The sequence below is a fragment of the Histoplasma capsulatum genome (genome assembly GCF_000150115.1).
Source record: "Histoplasma capsulatum G186AR genomic scaffold supercont2.5, whole genome shotgun sequence".
NCBI classification, from domain to species: domain Eukaryota; kingdom Fungi; phylum Ascomycota; class Eurotiomycetes; order Onygenales; family Ajellomycetaceae; genus Histoplasma; species Histoplasma capsulatum.
The window spans coordinates 1,093,087-1,107,968 of NW_025544805.1; the positions used below are offsets into that span (position 1 = coordinate 1,093,087).

The window sequence follows — 14,882 nt, forward strand, 5'->3', positions numbered from 1 at the left end:
AACGAAGCTGGATAAGTAAGAAGTGCTCCCTATCATTTTTACTTCCGTATCTATATCATTCTTTTCGGAGCCGACAAGCAAAGAAGATACGGCCACAGGGCTTCGTAAGCCTTTTACCATGTTTTCTCTCCTTGCTCTGTTAGAACCTGGTATAGCTTTGTCAAACAGTACAATAAATAAAGCACCACCTGTCTGAAACGTATCTCGCTGTATGATATATGAATGCTAATTTGAACGAGGCATGATTCCTCACAGAAAAAGAGCTAATGACTATGTAACTATTACTTGCGGGTTTAGGTTAGCCTGCTAGCTGACACAGCCTTTCCCATGTATTTTCAAAAGGCACGCTCGTTATATCAAAGGTACCTTCCCACATACAAGAAACAAATATATTGGCCTCACACGTCTTTACACGAAATTGGAGATCAAAGTACACTTCAGAATCCATCCCTCCATAACACCATCCGTCATGAGCCTACAAGGCGAAAGGGATTTAGGCACTCTCCTCGCCTCTCTCGACCCAATCCTCGACCCGGAGACCTTCATCTTCCTCACAACCAAAGAACCCATGCACAACCTTCCCCTCCAGTCCCTGCAGCCCCAAATGTTATTCCAAGAATCCGAGAGCCTCACTATCATCGTATCATCCAGAAACCTTGATGGCGCTCTTGACTTTGCCAGGCAGGCCACATTTAAGTGCCGGATGATATCATTGAGAGTCCACTCGAGTCTCGAAGCTGTAGGGCTTATCGCTGCGATTGCCGCAAAACTCAAGGAGCGGGGGATCAGCTCGAATGTCGTTAGCGGATTCTTTCATGATCATCTTTTCGTGCCGCTGGGTCGAGAGGATGACACGATGCAAGCGCTTCGTGATTTGGCAAGGGAGGCTGGTTCGTCCTGAGCTAGTTTTTTTCTTTTTTCTTTTCTTTTCTTTTCTTTTTTTGGCTCTTCGCTTTGTCGTGGGTCTAGGATGAATAAGGCAGTGTCTCTGGACATATACAAGAATTTCTCCAAGAGTGAAGACATCCTGTGGCAGGCATGTCTGAAATCTATCGCATTGTGATGTCATTTGATAAAAGATATTTATGTATCTTAACATTCGATACATTGTTGAGAGGGAACTCTACAGGTCAGATTCCGGATTCTGGAGGTCTTAAAATGAACGAATGAATGCTCTATGGAGAGAGAGCTCTGCACCAATGCAGGGATAGGCCGTTGGAAAACTGCAGAAGCAGCTTTAGCAGCACAGATGTAAGGTATATAACTCAACGATTTTGCATCTCCTTGAAGAGCTATCTTTTGAAACCTATCCAAAGACGCTGTCTGGGTGGTATCCTAGCCATCGTACATTCTAGCAAGATAGAAAAGCCAAGTCTCACAAACTGTGTGCATTGCTGCACAAGTGCAATTTCCAAGCCAGCTGGTTACTTACTGGTGGAGTCTAGGAGGGGTTGGCTGGTTTTCATTCTTTGTGAAATATGCGCCAAACAAGTAGAATGGATATGGAGGCAAGAGGAAAGAATAATACAAAACAGAGTGCATGTTGAATAAATTAAGAATAGAGGACAATCCACAAACAGAAACCCGCTGGATGGTGTTGGAACAAGCGGTTGTTGTGCCCATCGCAGTCCGTCCAACAAAAACAATACACAGTAAATAAATACTGGTGCACCGATGGTTGTTGCGGTAACCAACATCCCGCGTCCCTCGTTCGTCCATCCCCAACACATGTCAATAATCACACATTCCTCCAAAACAACCCTCAAAACCACGACTCCCGAGAAGATTTTCTCGCAATTCCTCGCTATTCCAAGTTACTGACACAGCTTTTCCACATCTTTTCCACAGCTTAACCCTCTAACCACTACATCCCGCATAACCACACACAATGGTGAGTCGCACTGTTTTTCCTCATGTTCTTCGTTCCAGGGATGCAGCCGAAACCTTGTCCGTCCGCAGTATCTGCGGCAAAAAGGAAGCTTCAACCCAGAGCCTGGGACCCAAACAATTCATAGCCGGCAGAGGGACAACTTTCACTGGTTTTTCTCCAGGAAACTTGTTGATATCGACCCTTTACTCGTCTGCTCGTTGATTATCCCACTCTCTGGTTTCCTCCCACTTGAAACCTGTTTTCCTGCCTCCAGGAGTCCGCGCATTTTAAAATACGCTACAACTCTCAAATCTCCTCTTGAACGCTCTGCTTTTGTTGCCATTATTATATACTGCTCCTTTTTATCGTCTTTCTCTGTTGCGAAACTTCAAAACAGGAGCAGCAGTCGTCATGGATAGTTCACAATCCCTCCAGCGCATGCATTCTAACCAGGATAATCAACAACAGGCGTCCACAAACTACAAAGAAGCATTCTCGCTCTTCGATAAGCGAGGAAACGGTCGTGTTGCCCTCGAGTCACTGGGCGATCTTCTCCGCGCTTGCGGTCAGAACCCCACCCTAGCTGAGATCGGAGATCTAGAGAAGAGCATTGGCGGAGACTGTGAGTTGAATGTTAAATAAAATATATATCAATAATTCCAGCAGGTGGGGGTCGGAGGGAGCTAACATTGGGACTCTTTCTCTTGATTCTAGTTGATTTCGAAGCCTTCTCCAAAGTCCTCAACCGGCCAGGCGGCTTCCGTGACCCTGGTGAACCAGAGGAGTACTGTCGCGGATTCCAGGTATTTGATAAAGATATGACTGGGTTTATTGGCGTGGGTCAGCTGCGTTATAGTGAGTGGCTGCGCCGTTGTTTTTTTCTACGGATCTGAAAAAGAATGTTACATGAAGGTTAACTAATGTCTTCCGCTTCTTTCCTTCCCCTTTCCTTCCCTACAGTTCTCACAAACCTGGGTGAGAAAATGACCGATGATGAAGTTGACGAACTTCTCAAGGCTGTTGACACGAGCTCAGGAGAGATCAACTACACAGGTATGTTATTTAGATTCCTACCCATGCAATCGTGAATAAATACAATATCTAATACCGGGCGATCTAGAACTGGTCCGGACAATTCTTGCCAACTAAATATTACCGCGATTCCCGTCCCAATACTTGTAACTCCTTTTATTGCTCGAAAAATTTGTCCTACCGCCTACGATGAGATGTTTTCGATTCGCTTCTTGTCCCTGTGCTTGTTCTTTTTCGAAATACCCTTCGTCTTCTCTCTTTGTCCCCGGACCACAGTCTCCCGCTCGAATTACCACTTGTTTATCTTTTTTTCCCCCGAGATTGTGAGAGTGATATTTGGAGTGAAAATAAAGCAAGGATGGAGACAAAGACATCGTGGGTTAGGTGGATTGTTTTTGCACTGGACTAGGAGTGCTTTCCATTATGGCGAAATGACTTTTTTATGAATAGGTGTCTAGAGGGCTAGTTATAACACATAGGATACATTATCACGATGCGCTAATACAATCGGTCGGATGGCAGGGGCCTCGATAGATTCTTACATCCAGTGCTTTTTGTTTCTGTTCTGTTCATGTTTTTATGGTTATAACCCCTTTGTTTTCCCGTTATCATAATGCTACATAATAGTTTCTTATGGATGATCGTTTTCTAATTCAACATAGTGTCAGATGCACGTTCGACATCAACTTGTTTATGTAGGCAATATTTTGCATGGACAGCAGCCTTCCAGTTTTCTCACCCGAATGGAAAGGCCTTGTAATATATAACCCACGGTCCCAACCGTGTCCATATCAAGTCGTCCCTCTTACTTTGCCCCTTTCTCCCAGTTTGCCCACTCCTCCGTTTCAACCTTAATGGCCCCTTTCCCCATCTCTCCCGTCTCCACCAACGCACCGGGTAAAATATAAACAACCTCCTCCGCCTTCTTTCTCCTTATCTCCCGCGCTTTCTCCTCCTTATCATCTCCATCATTCTCTCCATCCCCCGTTTTCCCATCTCCGCCACCTTTCCCAGCAGCCCTAGCCCCAGCCCCAGCCCCGACGTTGTGATCTGGAAAATGGACTTCGTCCAGCGCATACCCCATCACAACCCGACACCGCCCACAACGCAGCATTAGCCGCTTCTCAAATCCATCTTCGCGTCGGATGATGATTGATTTGCGGTCTGGTATCGTTGTGGAGAGGAGGATGGTGTAATGCTGTTGCTGCTGTTCCGGCTGTTTTTGTGTTGAGCCCGGTTTAGTCCTCTTCTTCACCTTACTTTCTGCTGTTGGGTCACCAGTGCCTTGTTGCGTATTGCTGCTGTCGTTGCCCACAGCTTCTTCTGTAGCTGCACACCCGTTTTCATCTTCGGACTCCTCGTCCTCGTCCGCGTCCTCCTCTTCTCCCACTCCGGTTTTTGGAAGCGGCAGTATCAACGCCCGATCACGCGCCGGCTCGCGACGGCGGGGTAAGACGGAGAGATCGCGGGTTGAGGTAAGGAGGAGGTGGTTGCAGAATGTGCAATGGTAGGTTTTTATGGGGAGGCGGGTTTGTAGGGTTTTGGGGACTTTGACATTTGCGTCTGCGCCTGTGCCTGCGATGGCCGGCATTGGCGATTGCGATCGGGGTTGTGAGAGATGCACATCCGACATTTTTGAGGATGGGGATGGCGATTTGGCGGCGACTGATAACTTATTATCACCCATTTTCACCGGGATTGTTTTTTCCTTTTTATTTTATTTTATTTATTTATTTTTTTTTTTTTTTTCCTTTGGGATTAATTTATGAGATAATTTTTATGTGTTTTTAGCTGGCTTCTCACGCCGCTCATCGGACATTTGTGGCTAAGAGCGGCAAGGTTGCAGTTGAGAAAGGATATCGGAACTTCAAGCTCAAAAATTGCGAAGGGAAAGGGTATACACGAGCTTTTCGGCAAAAGCGAATGGGCCCTTAAAAGCATATTTACCTCCAACTATGAGATGTTCTTTTGATCCATCATTGGATGTGTCTAAGTCACATGATAATTGTCAGTAGGGGTAAAGAACAGCAAACGCTCGGTAGCAACACTGAGCTGTAACTCATGAGATATAATTTGATTACAAAGGATTATTCATTTTACATCAGATTTAACATGACAATTAATAGACATGTTTCATTTTATATCTTAAATTTATCTACTCGGAAGCCCCAAGAGTGTCTTAACTGTGTATTTGCCGATGTGCGCCATACTACACCATGTCTTAAGGGTCATCCCGTCTTCATCCAGTGAAATAGGGATCGCTTCCTTGTCTACCCGTTAATTGGCTAGGCCAAGTTCTTTATAGAACGCATCCATGTTGGGTTCGCGGCCAAGGAATTCCTTGAGAGTCTTCATTTCGTCCTGGCTGCCACCGCGCTCTAGAACGACATGTCTATATCGTCGGCCTGCCTCCGGGTTCATGGGATCATTCTTGAAAACAGAATAGAACATGTCCAAAGAATAAACTTGGGAACTGCATAGCGGAAGAGAGCGTTGTTAGTGAGCGAGACAAAATTAAACGATGAAAAGAAGAAAAAGATTAGGTATGGACTAACGTGAGGTAGCCGTAGTAACCTGCATCGTAACCACCAATGAGATGTCCGAATGTTGCCTCGCCATGACCCCAGTCGGATCCTTTACCAAGGACTTCTGGCCCATCGAGCTGCGAAATCTCCTTCCGCAGAGTGTTATACACTCCAGAGATATCCATGGTTTCAATAGTCGCATGGTCCTTAGGTTCATGCACAGTCATGTCGAAGATACCAAAGTGAAGTTGTCGGAGGTTGAAAAGGGCATCATTTACATGCTTAGTATTGATCAAGTTAGTAATCAGCTCGTCAGGAATCTTTACCTGTGGCTTGGGCTTGTCACCCGCCGTTTCCTTCCAGGTCTGGTAATATTCATCTGAGAGGGAGGAGTAGTGCGTGCTAAGAGATTTGATCTGTGAGGGCGTCCAACACCAGTTTTCTAGCATTTGACTGGGTGCTTCAACGAAATCACGGACGGTATTCGTACCATGGAAGCGGGAGTATGTAGTTCTGGAGACAAGATCGTGAATTCCGTGGCCAAGCTCATGGAAGAGGGTTACGACCTCATCGTGCTTCAACAAACTAGGTTTCTTTGCTGAGGGTTTGGAGAAGTTGCACACCAGGGCTGTGGCAGGATACCGCCTGCTGCCATCCTCTTGAACGAAGCCCTAAATAGTGATATTATTAGTTCGTGTACTTCTACAAAATATGAAGATGCCTGTTGCAAGGGGGTTCTTACTGGTTGCAGGTTGAAGTTCGCGGCATGGCCATACTTTCCCTCTCTTGGGAATAAATCGAGATACAAATATCCCACAAATCCGCTGCCCTCTCCTTCGTCATCCCAGACGCTGAAAAATTGGACATCTTCATGCCAAACAATATCATTTCCATTGCCAGTTGGGGAGAGTTTATCCCGCTCACCGCCTGTAATCTCAACAAATACGAGACCAAATAGCTCTTCAAAGATTTTCAGCATACCACGGATTGTAGTCTGCAATGGGAAGTACTCTGCGATCAACTGGTGATCAATGGAAAATTCCTTTTCCAGCATCATTCGATCGTAGAACCGGTGGTCCCACAAGTAATAACGACCGTCAAACAATTGGGTTGGAGTGCGAGACGTGATATCAGCCTTTTTCAATGCCTTGAGGGCCTCCAGCTCCTTTTCGCCACCAGGCTTCAGTCGAGAACGTAGATCACTGAGGAAGTCATCGACGGTCTTAGGTGTCTTCGCCATCTTGTCCTCAATCCTAAAAGTAGCGTGATTGGGATACCCGAGCAAGCGTGCCGCTTCATCTCTCAGGATGACAGCTTCTTTAAACAACGGGGCGTTTTGGTTGCATTTGTTCTCGTTGGCAATCATAACCTTCTTCCGCGTCTCGGAGTCGGTGGCATATTTCAAGGTTGGGAACAGATCGGGGTACTTAAAGGTCAGTCTTACTTTGCCCTCATTTTCCCCTTCGCCCTTCTTCAACCCAGATAATACATCCTCTGGAACCCCATCCAGTTCAGCTCTTGTAAACCACAGTCCCCCATTTTCTTCATTCAGGTTCTTTTGGAATTCAATCCCAATTTGGCTCAGCCGTTTCTTGATCTCCTTGAATCTGTCCCGCTTTGGGCCGGCGGGAATTCCTAGACCATTGCGTATGTAGTCCTTATGTTCCTTTTCCAACAATTTCTGTGACTCAGGATCCAGCTTCTCGCCTTTCTTTAGAGCAGCAGCAACGAGATTGAACAGATCCTCCCGCATGGCAGACTCGATGGCGAACTCATCCATAAGTTTCTCCGCCTCAGCTGAAGCATCTCGGAGTTTGCTATCGGTAGAAACTGCCTGGTAGAACCCAATGATGTGCGATTCAAGCGCCATTAAGTTCTCATCTCGGGCCATTGGTAACACTACATTGGCAAAGGTGGCCTCTTCAGCGGTAATCTTTGCCGCAATAGCATCCTGAACTTTGCGGGACGAGCCGATTATCCGCTTGGTGTCAGAAATCAACGAGTCAGGTGTTGCAGTAAAGACAGGCGGCGACTGAGGCACTTTCTTTAGCTTCGAAGGAGCCATTGTTGCGGTGGTGATGGGTTGTAGCTTGGTTGTTTGGCTAGTAACTACAGGTGGTTTTAATGTAGTGGTTGCTGGCGAAGTGGCTCCCCGAAACTGGCCTAAGAGAAATTGAAGTCTGGGAGCAGACAAACGGAGTGGAGGAGCCAGGATGACAGAGATCCCTATAAAGAGGGAAAGGGAGCCCAGGAGGAGGAAGAGGGGCGAACTAAACCGTAACCCCGCCAGGACGTCAGCCTATGAGGACAACGGGCGGAAATAGCAGAAGTCAACTCAACTCTGGGGGTGGGGCAAAAAGGATCAAGTTGCAAAAATATACACAGACACGCCAGGCAACAGAAATAAAGGTCTTGTTGCCTTAACGGAGTGCTGTAGAGTAGATTGTGAGTTGACAGGTGGCGGAATGTTCAAGCAGTCGAGAGCAGAAGAGAGGTTGAACGGAACCTGCTGGCGGCTCTGCGTGGGTCATGGAGCCATCGTGAGTTATTAATAATTTAACTTAATAGCCCTCGCCCAACCCTTTCAACGCCATCTCAACCATCAACCAGGCGCATCCCTTGGAACAACGGAGTCGCCATACTTTTTATAGGGGTATAAGCTTGTTGTCTGCTGCCATGTGATTTGCCATTCACTTGGCCATGCATTCTCAGACAGCGCCATCTTTTGCATATCCTGTCTTTCATCCAACAACTCGAAATGTGCGGAAATGGCTTCAGCTTTGAACAAGCTACCTCATAGGATGCTAATTCTGCATATCTACAACCTGCCTCCATGTTCCAATGTTTTCCCACCTCGGGGTTGGAATGGATTGGATTTTGCAGGGACCGCGGGAACCTGTGGCTTAGCCGCCTGCTGGAACAGGTATCCCGACCCCATCTCCAACGCCTATATCCTTGAGAAACATCAACTTCTGAGTTACAGACAGCACGTTAGAATACTCAACCGCGTTAAATCTGCATCATCTGTGGGGTGGAAACCCACCAGGATAGGGAGTCATGGCTTACTGAATACCGTGTATCCATATGACAGATGATGAATCGTTGCAGCTGCTTCCTTTTTCAGCAGCATCTCCAGCGCATGGAATCCTATTAATGTACTGTACTGGGAGCCTTTTTGAGGCTGGAGAGAGACACTTGAATCGCGGATATCAGATTGGCACTCACCGATAAAATCTTCGGCAGGGAAGAACTATTCAATCGGGGACCAAACTTCTCTTTTATTCTATCCTACTGTATTCGCGGTGCGCGGAACAGAAGAATGGGAATTAAGCCCCCATGAAAGGCAATAAATCGTCTAGAAGCAAGGCCAATATACATGAACGCATGCGCCGACTATTTAATGCACAATAATGGTCAATTCTTAGAAACACTGTCTTGTCTTGTCCTTGTACTGTACAGTACCTAGGAACAAGGGAGCTCAAATCTACATGGTGATATGATGTGCTCCTTGCCGAAAATCTCCCACTCTGTCTCGGCTCCGGGAGCCAGGTTTGGTCTCGGATCTACAGGGTTCATAAAAAGGAGGACAAATGCCAAAGAATAATTGCCGCTTCTATTCCCTTTCAATGCCTTCAATACCTCCCATTTTTGTTTGATATATTTATTTGCATACTTCTACCTTTCCATAACTTCTTTTCATTGATTTTAGGAAAATCGGCAACACGTATAATAATATTTTTGGTGGTATCCGACCCGAACAGGCTGAGTGGATGCGACCGATGATTTCCCAAACTGTGTAGCTGAGGATGTCAGCATCAGTGTTTATTGGAGAGATTGGATTGGATCGTCCCCCCTAATACCAGCATGGCGCAGGTGGTGATCGAGCTCTTTTGCTCCAGTGGCCGAACAGTTTTTTAAGTCAATAGAGAGCTAATGTACTAGCCGCCTGGTTATTACTTCATTCTGTGGCACGACAGCTGAGTTATTGTGGAGAGATGTTGCACCGTTCAGCTTTTAACCTCGCAATTTTTTGGACCTTGGTCATCAGTGTGGGACAACACCTCCACATGTGGGATAGTATTGGACATATATATGACCTGCCTGCTTCTCTTGCCTGCTTCTCTACAAAAACGCAGCAATACAGATGGGCCTGATTCACGGAGGGCTATAATCAACTAGCTTGCTATACCATAATCCATTTTGAAATATTCTCGGATTTTTGGGTGCAAGGTTGGCATGGCAAGTCTTCGTCCCATGTCATGATTGATAACCCAGATTGGATTCCGACTTAGCCAAGAAAGGGGGAAATCGGATTGCATTTGAGAAAGGATAAAGGAGGAAAAGGGAAAATAAATAAAAGGAAACAAACAAATTAAAAACACACAATGAGCGAAGAACCCGATCAAATCTTTCCGGACGTGGATCGCGCCAAGAATGGATATCTCGCGGACAAGATGAACAAGGCGCTCAGAACATTGACTACCCGGTATGTGTTGTTGAGCCGAAATTTTTTTGAAGTAGAAGAAATGAAGGCATCAAAAAGCCCACACCCAAATTGGCTATCCGTTCTGACAAAGAGTTCCTGTGCCATTATCCACACCTTATATATTAGAAAGGGACTCATTGGCGACTATAACTACGCTTTTTTATTCACGCCGAATCTCCCCTTTATGAAATCACAGCGGAGGGGGGCGCCTTTTTTTGGCTTGGAAGATCGGATGCCCGTGGTTTTGGGGTTGATTTTGGGATTGCAACATGCGCTGGCCATGTTAGCCGGGAGTATGTCTTCCGCCATCATTTTTCTTACTCTTTGGTTCCTATTTTGTATGGAGATGTAAAAATATGGAAGGGGAAAAAAAGGAGATATTGCTAAACCCCTAACCCCAACTACTCGGGAAACACTCCATGTTGATGATGTCCATATATATAGTCATCACCCCCCCAATCCTCATGTCCGGCTCTAGTGGCGCAGAGCTCCCTGACAACACAGCTCAATACCTTGTCTCAACCTCCCTGATTGTCTCCGGTCTCCTCTCCGCCATCCAAATGACCCGCTTCCATATTTACAAAACCCCTTATTACCTCGGCACAGGCTTGATTTCCGTCGTGGGAACCTCCTTCGCCACAATACCAGTCGCCATGGGCGCGTTCGCGCAAATGTACGAAACCGGTTACTGCCCAGTTGACGAACAGGGGAACCATCTCCCCTGCCCACATGGTTACGGAGCGCTCCTGGCGACATCATGCCTCTGCGCGCTGCTTGAAATCGGGCTCTCGTTCACAAGCACCCGGTACCTAAAGCGCCTCTTCCCGCCGCTCGTTACCGGGCCCACGGTATTGCTCATCGGAGTCAAACTCATCGAGTCTGGCTTGAAGAACTGGGCCGGCGGCAGTGGGTCCTGCGCCTCCCGCCCTACCGAGGGCCCTTTCATGCTCTGTCCTAGTAACGACGCCCCGCACGCTCTCCCATGGGGCAGCGGTGAATTCATTGGACTAGGCTTCCTCGTCTTCGTCACCATAATCCTCTGCGAGCGGTTCGGTTCGCCCATCATGAAGTCCTGCGCTGTCGTCCTGGGCTTGTTAGTGGGTTGCATCGTAGCTGCCGCAACGGGCTACTTCGATCGGGCGGGCATGGACTCCGCGCCCAGCGTCTCATTCATCTGGGTACACACCTTCCGACTGGAAATCTACCCGCCCATCATCCTACCCCTCTTGGCTGTGTACACTGTTCTGATGATGGAGGCCATTGGGGACATTACGGCGACCTGCGACGTGTCCCGGCTGGATGTTGAGGGTCCGGTTTTTGACACGCGCATCCAGGGAGGGGTGCTTGCTGACGGCCTCAATGGGCTGATCGCAGGGCTCTGCACCATCACGCCCATGTCTGTGTTCGCACAGAATAACGGGGTGATTTCGCTGACGCGCTGCGCAAATCGGAAGGCCGGTTACTGCTGCTGTTTTTTCCTAGTGCTAATGGGGATATTTTCCAAATTCGCCGCGGCGCTGGTTGCGATCCCCTCTGCGGTGTTGGGGGGAATGACGACCTTCCTGTTCGCGTCCGTCACCGTGTCCGGTATGCGAATCATATCTACAGTAAAATTCACGAGGAGAAATCGGTTTATTCTATCAGCTGCCTTGGCGTTGGGTGTGGGTGCTACACTTGTGCCCGAATGGTTTTCATTTGTGTTTACGTATAGAGGGAACAATAAGGCGAAGAAAGGTTTGATCGATGCGGTGGAGCTTGTGATGGCGACTGGATTTGTGATTGCGGGCTTTATTGCCTTGATATTGAATTTAGCTTTGAAGGAGGAAGAAGATGAGGTGGATGGAAAAATAATTGAGCTGCCCAGTAGTACTAGTAGGAGTCGAAGATGGAAAGAGGTGGAGGCGGAAGGGGGAAAAGATGTGGAAGAGGGTCCGGTGGCCAAGAACGATTGATCCGATATCATAGACTCAGATGTAACTGATGGTGCAGTTAGACGCTCATTATGCGCGCGGTTGTTTGGCTTGCGGTTGTAACGGTACACTAACCCACGTGGTGTGGCCAGTGCGCAGTCGTGGCTGCCTCCATGCCACCATGAATGTTGGTAAGACGAGGATTGAAGGAAGAAAATCATCATGCTGGTAAGGGGACGTTTATTGTTCTGAAGTGGTATAGATTTAGCCTAACAGTTTGCTGCGCCGAGCACGCATACCAGGCGCCGTGTTCATGATTGGAGATAAACTGCTCTTTCTCCACCCCTGGGTCCGATTTTTGATGTCCGAGTACCATTGACCATCGTATCTCAGAATACAGCTGGCTTTAACATCGGTTGGCATTTTGTATAGTTGTCTTCTCCAACTCAATGTGAAAAGCAAAACCTATTCTATGATCCTCTCCGATTCCAGCAGCTCCATCGCGGGAATGCCATGCACCAACTCTCAAGTGATGGTAGCATGTTGAGATTCTCAATCTTAGCCATCTAATGCATCCGCATCAAACTCCTCTCCCGTTAAGGTGGGTACGTGACTTATTTCCTACTCCACAGCCGCGAGCCCCTCGCTATTGCCTGAACGATGTGTATTGGGTCACATTATTTTACCAATAATTGTGATAAAAACTTTGATCCTCGGTGTTGTTCAAACAATTTCCCTGAGCTGGTAAATGTCTCCCATTTCAGCTACAATAATCGACATGCAAGCTGAACTGACCTCAGTAACATATGGCTTGCATGCATGCTGAATGAGAGATGTAACTGACCATGTCAGGGTAAACCCTGCGTAGTCGCAAGCTAGCAACGCAAGACTCAGCGCGAATGAGAAGCCGGTTGGGGAGAGAACTCGAAAACGGTAGTGGGGCTGAAAGCGAAGTTGTGCATGAACCATTGCATAAGAACCAGCGGGAACGATCGAGTCATCTGAGAAAACGACATCTGATCCACTCCGTACTCCATATAGTCTCACACATCACATTGGGATGCCAGATGAATACGCTGTTCGTTGACTCTAAAAAAAAAAAAAAAAAGCAACAAGTAGCCTCAACCGTGGAACTGGTTTGGCGCCAAGACTGCGTTAAGGTTTCGGATCCCGCAGGCTTAAATTGTTAAATCTGGGGCAGCCAATCAGAGAAGATGAGATAGCAAACCGGGATGAGTCAGCAGGCCGTTGCGGATTTTGTTGAGGAGGACACTAAACCTATTTAGGATAATTAATTTGCACCGAGGCTAAAAAAAAATGCCGGGTTGAGTTGGAGATTTTGGGGCGCTCGAGATTTTACTCTGCTTTGCTGAGGTTATGGGCCAATGGGTTAGAAAATGGGCAAGGAGTTGAGTCATACGATGCGGAAGTTCCATGCGCTTTTTTACGCAGTAGTTTTTATTCCATTTTTGGTTCTCCGACAAAAGAGGATATGACGATTGTTGGGGTCAAATTTTTAACCTTTGACTTCGGATCGGGATGTGGGTGGGACAGATGGGACCCCCTCTGGTACTGATACAAACGGAGACTAAGCATCTTTGTACCCCCTGATGGAAGGAACATACATGTTTGAAGAACCCTCAGAAGCCAGCCTGTCTCAACACAGCCGCTGAGTTCTTATGAAAAATGAGATGGATGATTTGCCTCGGCCTGTGTTATGAGTACATCCCTTTGTGTTTATGAGAGCTGAGTTCCTCTGAGTGTGGAGAGTGGGCCATCAATGTGTGTATTGTATTACATCGAAGTATGAGAGTTACATGGGCGTATGCATGGGTAAAGTACCAGGTACTTGCTCCGTATCCGCTGCCCACTCCCCAACAAATCATCGGAGCTTATTTTGTGCCGCAACAAGAATTCGCCCTCTCTCAGTTCTGTTCATCCCACGATCACGATCACGACAACGGCGCAATCAAAGGAACGCGCGGGAAGGACAATTATCGCAGCTGCTCACCTGTTGGAGGCATCGCGTGAACCGGAGGCGGAGTTCCCCGTTTGGTAATTTTTGGGTGTGGCTTCAAAAGGGCAAAACAAGCTCAACCGTTTTTCTACACTCCTTTTACCTCTTTCTTCTGCTCCCCTCTCTTCTTCTCCTTCTTGTTTTTATCACCTCCCTCACTTGTATCACATCTTAAGGATCGTACTATCAATCGTACTATCTATCTCTCTATCTCCTCCGCTTCGTCCTGCTTATCGTCCATCTATCAACACACTGCAGGTTGGTCTGCGGTTTGACCATGGCTTTAAACGAAGCCCCCACGGCTTCCCCAGCTGCTGAGACAGCTGCTGGAGGTAAAGCCGTTATCACTGATGCTGCACGTCGCCCCAACCCTGAGCCCAAGAAGGTTCATATCACAGATACGCCGATAACTCTGGCAAACTGGCATAAGCATGTCAGCTGGCTCAACGTCACTCTCATCATCGCCATCCCCATCTACGGCCTTGTCCAGGCATACTGGGTCCCCTTGCACCTCAAAACTGCTCTGTGGGCTGTTGTGTACTATTTCATGACTGGACTCGGGATCACTGCCGGTACGTAGCCTGAAATCCCTTAATTCCTTGTTCATCGAATGGGTTTTTGTGTGGGGACGCATCTAACTCGATTTGATATATGTGTGTTGACAGGATATCATCGTCTTTGGGCACACTGCTCATATTCCGCCACATTGCCACTAAAAATATATCTTGCTGCTGTTGGAGGTGGTGCTGTGGAAGGATCCATTAGATGGTGGGCTAGAGGCCACCGTGCCCACCACCGCTATACTGACACAGATAAGGACCCTTACTCTGTCCGCAAAGGCCTCCTGTACTCCCACATTGGTTGGATGGTAATGAAACAAAACCCCAAACGCATCGGCCGAACCGACATCACAGATCTCAATGAAGACCCCGTCGTTGTCTGGCAACACCGCAACTACCTCAAAGTCGTCATTTTCATGGTATCGTCTTCTCTCATGCTCGTCAGCGGCCTTGGCTGGGGCGACTGGTCGGTGCTTCATCTA

General features: G+C 47.5%; 6 protein-coding genes across 6 annotated transcripts in view; 4 read left to right on the forward strand and 2 right to left on the reverse strand.

The window, feature by feature from the left end:
• Positions 1-209: 209 nt before the first annotated feature.
• On the forward strand, positions 210-960 carry HCBG_04320 (uncharacterized protein; the record flags this gene model as incomplete). The annotated part of the gene is made up of 1 exon (XM_045431369.1): positions 210-960. The coding sequence occupies one exon, from the start codon at positions 470-472 to the stop codon at positions 899-901; it is 432 nt and encodes a 143-aa protein (XP_045287922.1).
• A 1,136-nt stretch (positions 961-2,096) lies between these two features.
• On the forward strand, positions 2,097-3,576 carry HCBG_04321 (myosin; the record flags this gene model as incomplete). Its single annotated transcript, XM_045431370.1, has 4 exons — positions 2,097-2,492; positions 2,585-2,725; positions 2,831-2,923; positions 2,991-3,576. 4 exons carry the CDS (start codon positions 2,282-2,284, stop codon positions 3,017-3,019), a joined length of 474 nt encoding a protein of 157 aa, XP_045287923.1.
• Positions 3,577-3,707: 131 nt separating this feature from the next.
• HCBG_04322 (uncharacterized protein) lies at positions 3,708-4,589 on the reverse strand (the record flags this gene model as incomplete). The annotated part of the gene is made up of 1 exon (XM_045431371.1): positions 3,708-4,589. The coding sequence occupies one exon, from the start codon at positions 4,587-4,589 to the stop codon at positions 3,708-3,710; it is 882 nt and encodes a 293-aa protein (XP_045287924.1).
• A 419-nt stretch (positions 4,590-5,008) lies between these two features.
• On the reverse strand, positions 5,009-7,836 carry HCBG_04323 (metallopeptidase MepB; the record flags this gene model as incomplete). Its single annotated transcript, XM_045431372.1, has 3 exons — positions 5,009-5,375; positions 5,458-6,098; positions 6,170-7,836. The coding sequence occupies 3 exons, from the start codon at positions 7,490-7,492 to the stop codon at positions 5,180-5,182; spliced, it is 2,160 nt and encodes a 719-aa protein (XP_045287925.1).
• A 1,976-nt stretch (positions 7,837-9,812) lies between these two features.
• HCBG_04324 (purine permease) lies at positions 9,813-11,865 on the forward strand (the record flags this gene model as incomplete). The annotated part of the gene is made up of 3 exons (XM_045431373.1): positions 9,813-9,913; positions 10,040-10,206; positions 10,358-11,865. The coding sequence occupies 3 exons, from the start codon at positions 9,813-9,815 to the stop codon at positions 11,863-11,865; spliced, it is 1,776 nt and encodes a 591-aa protein (XP_045287926.1).
• Positions 11,866-13,778: 1,913 nt separating this feature from the next.
• HCBG_04325 (delta-9 fatty acid desaturase) overlaps positions 13,779-14,882 on the forward strand; it is a gene marked incomplete at both ends in the record, with an annotated part of 1,935 nt that continues 831 nt past the window's right edge. The window contains 2 exons of the mRNA XM_045431374.1: positions 13,779-14,412; positions 14,506-14,870. Of these exons, the coding sequence (XP_045287927.1) occupies positions 14,118-14,412; positions 14,506-14,870 (660 nt within the window). The remainder of the gene's footprint in view (positions 14,413-14,505; positions 14,871-14,882) is intronic.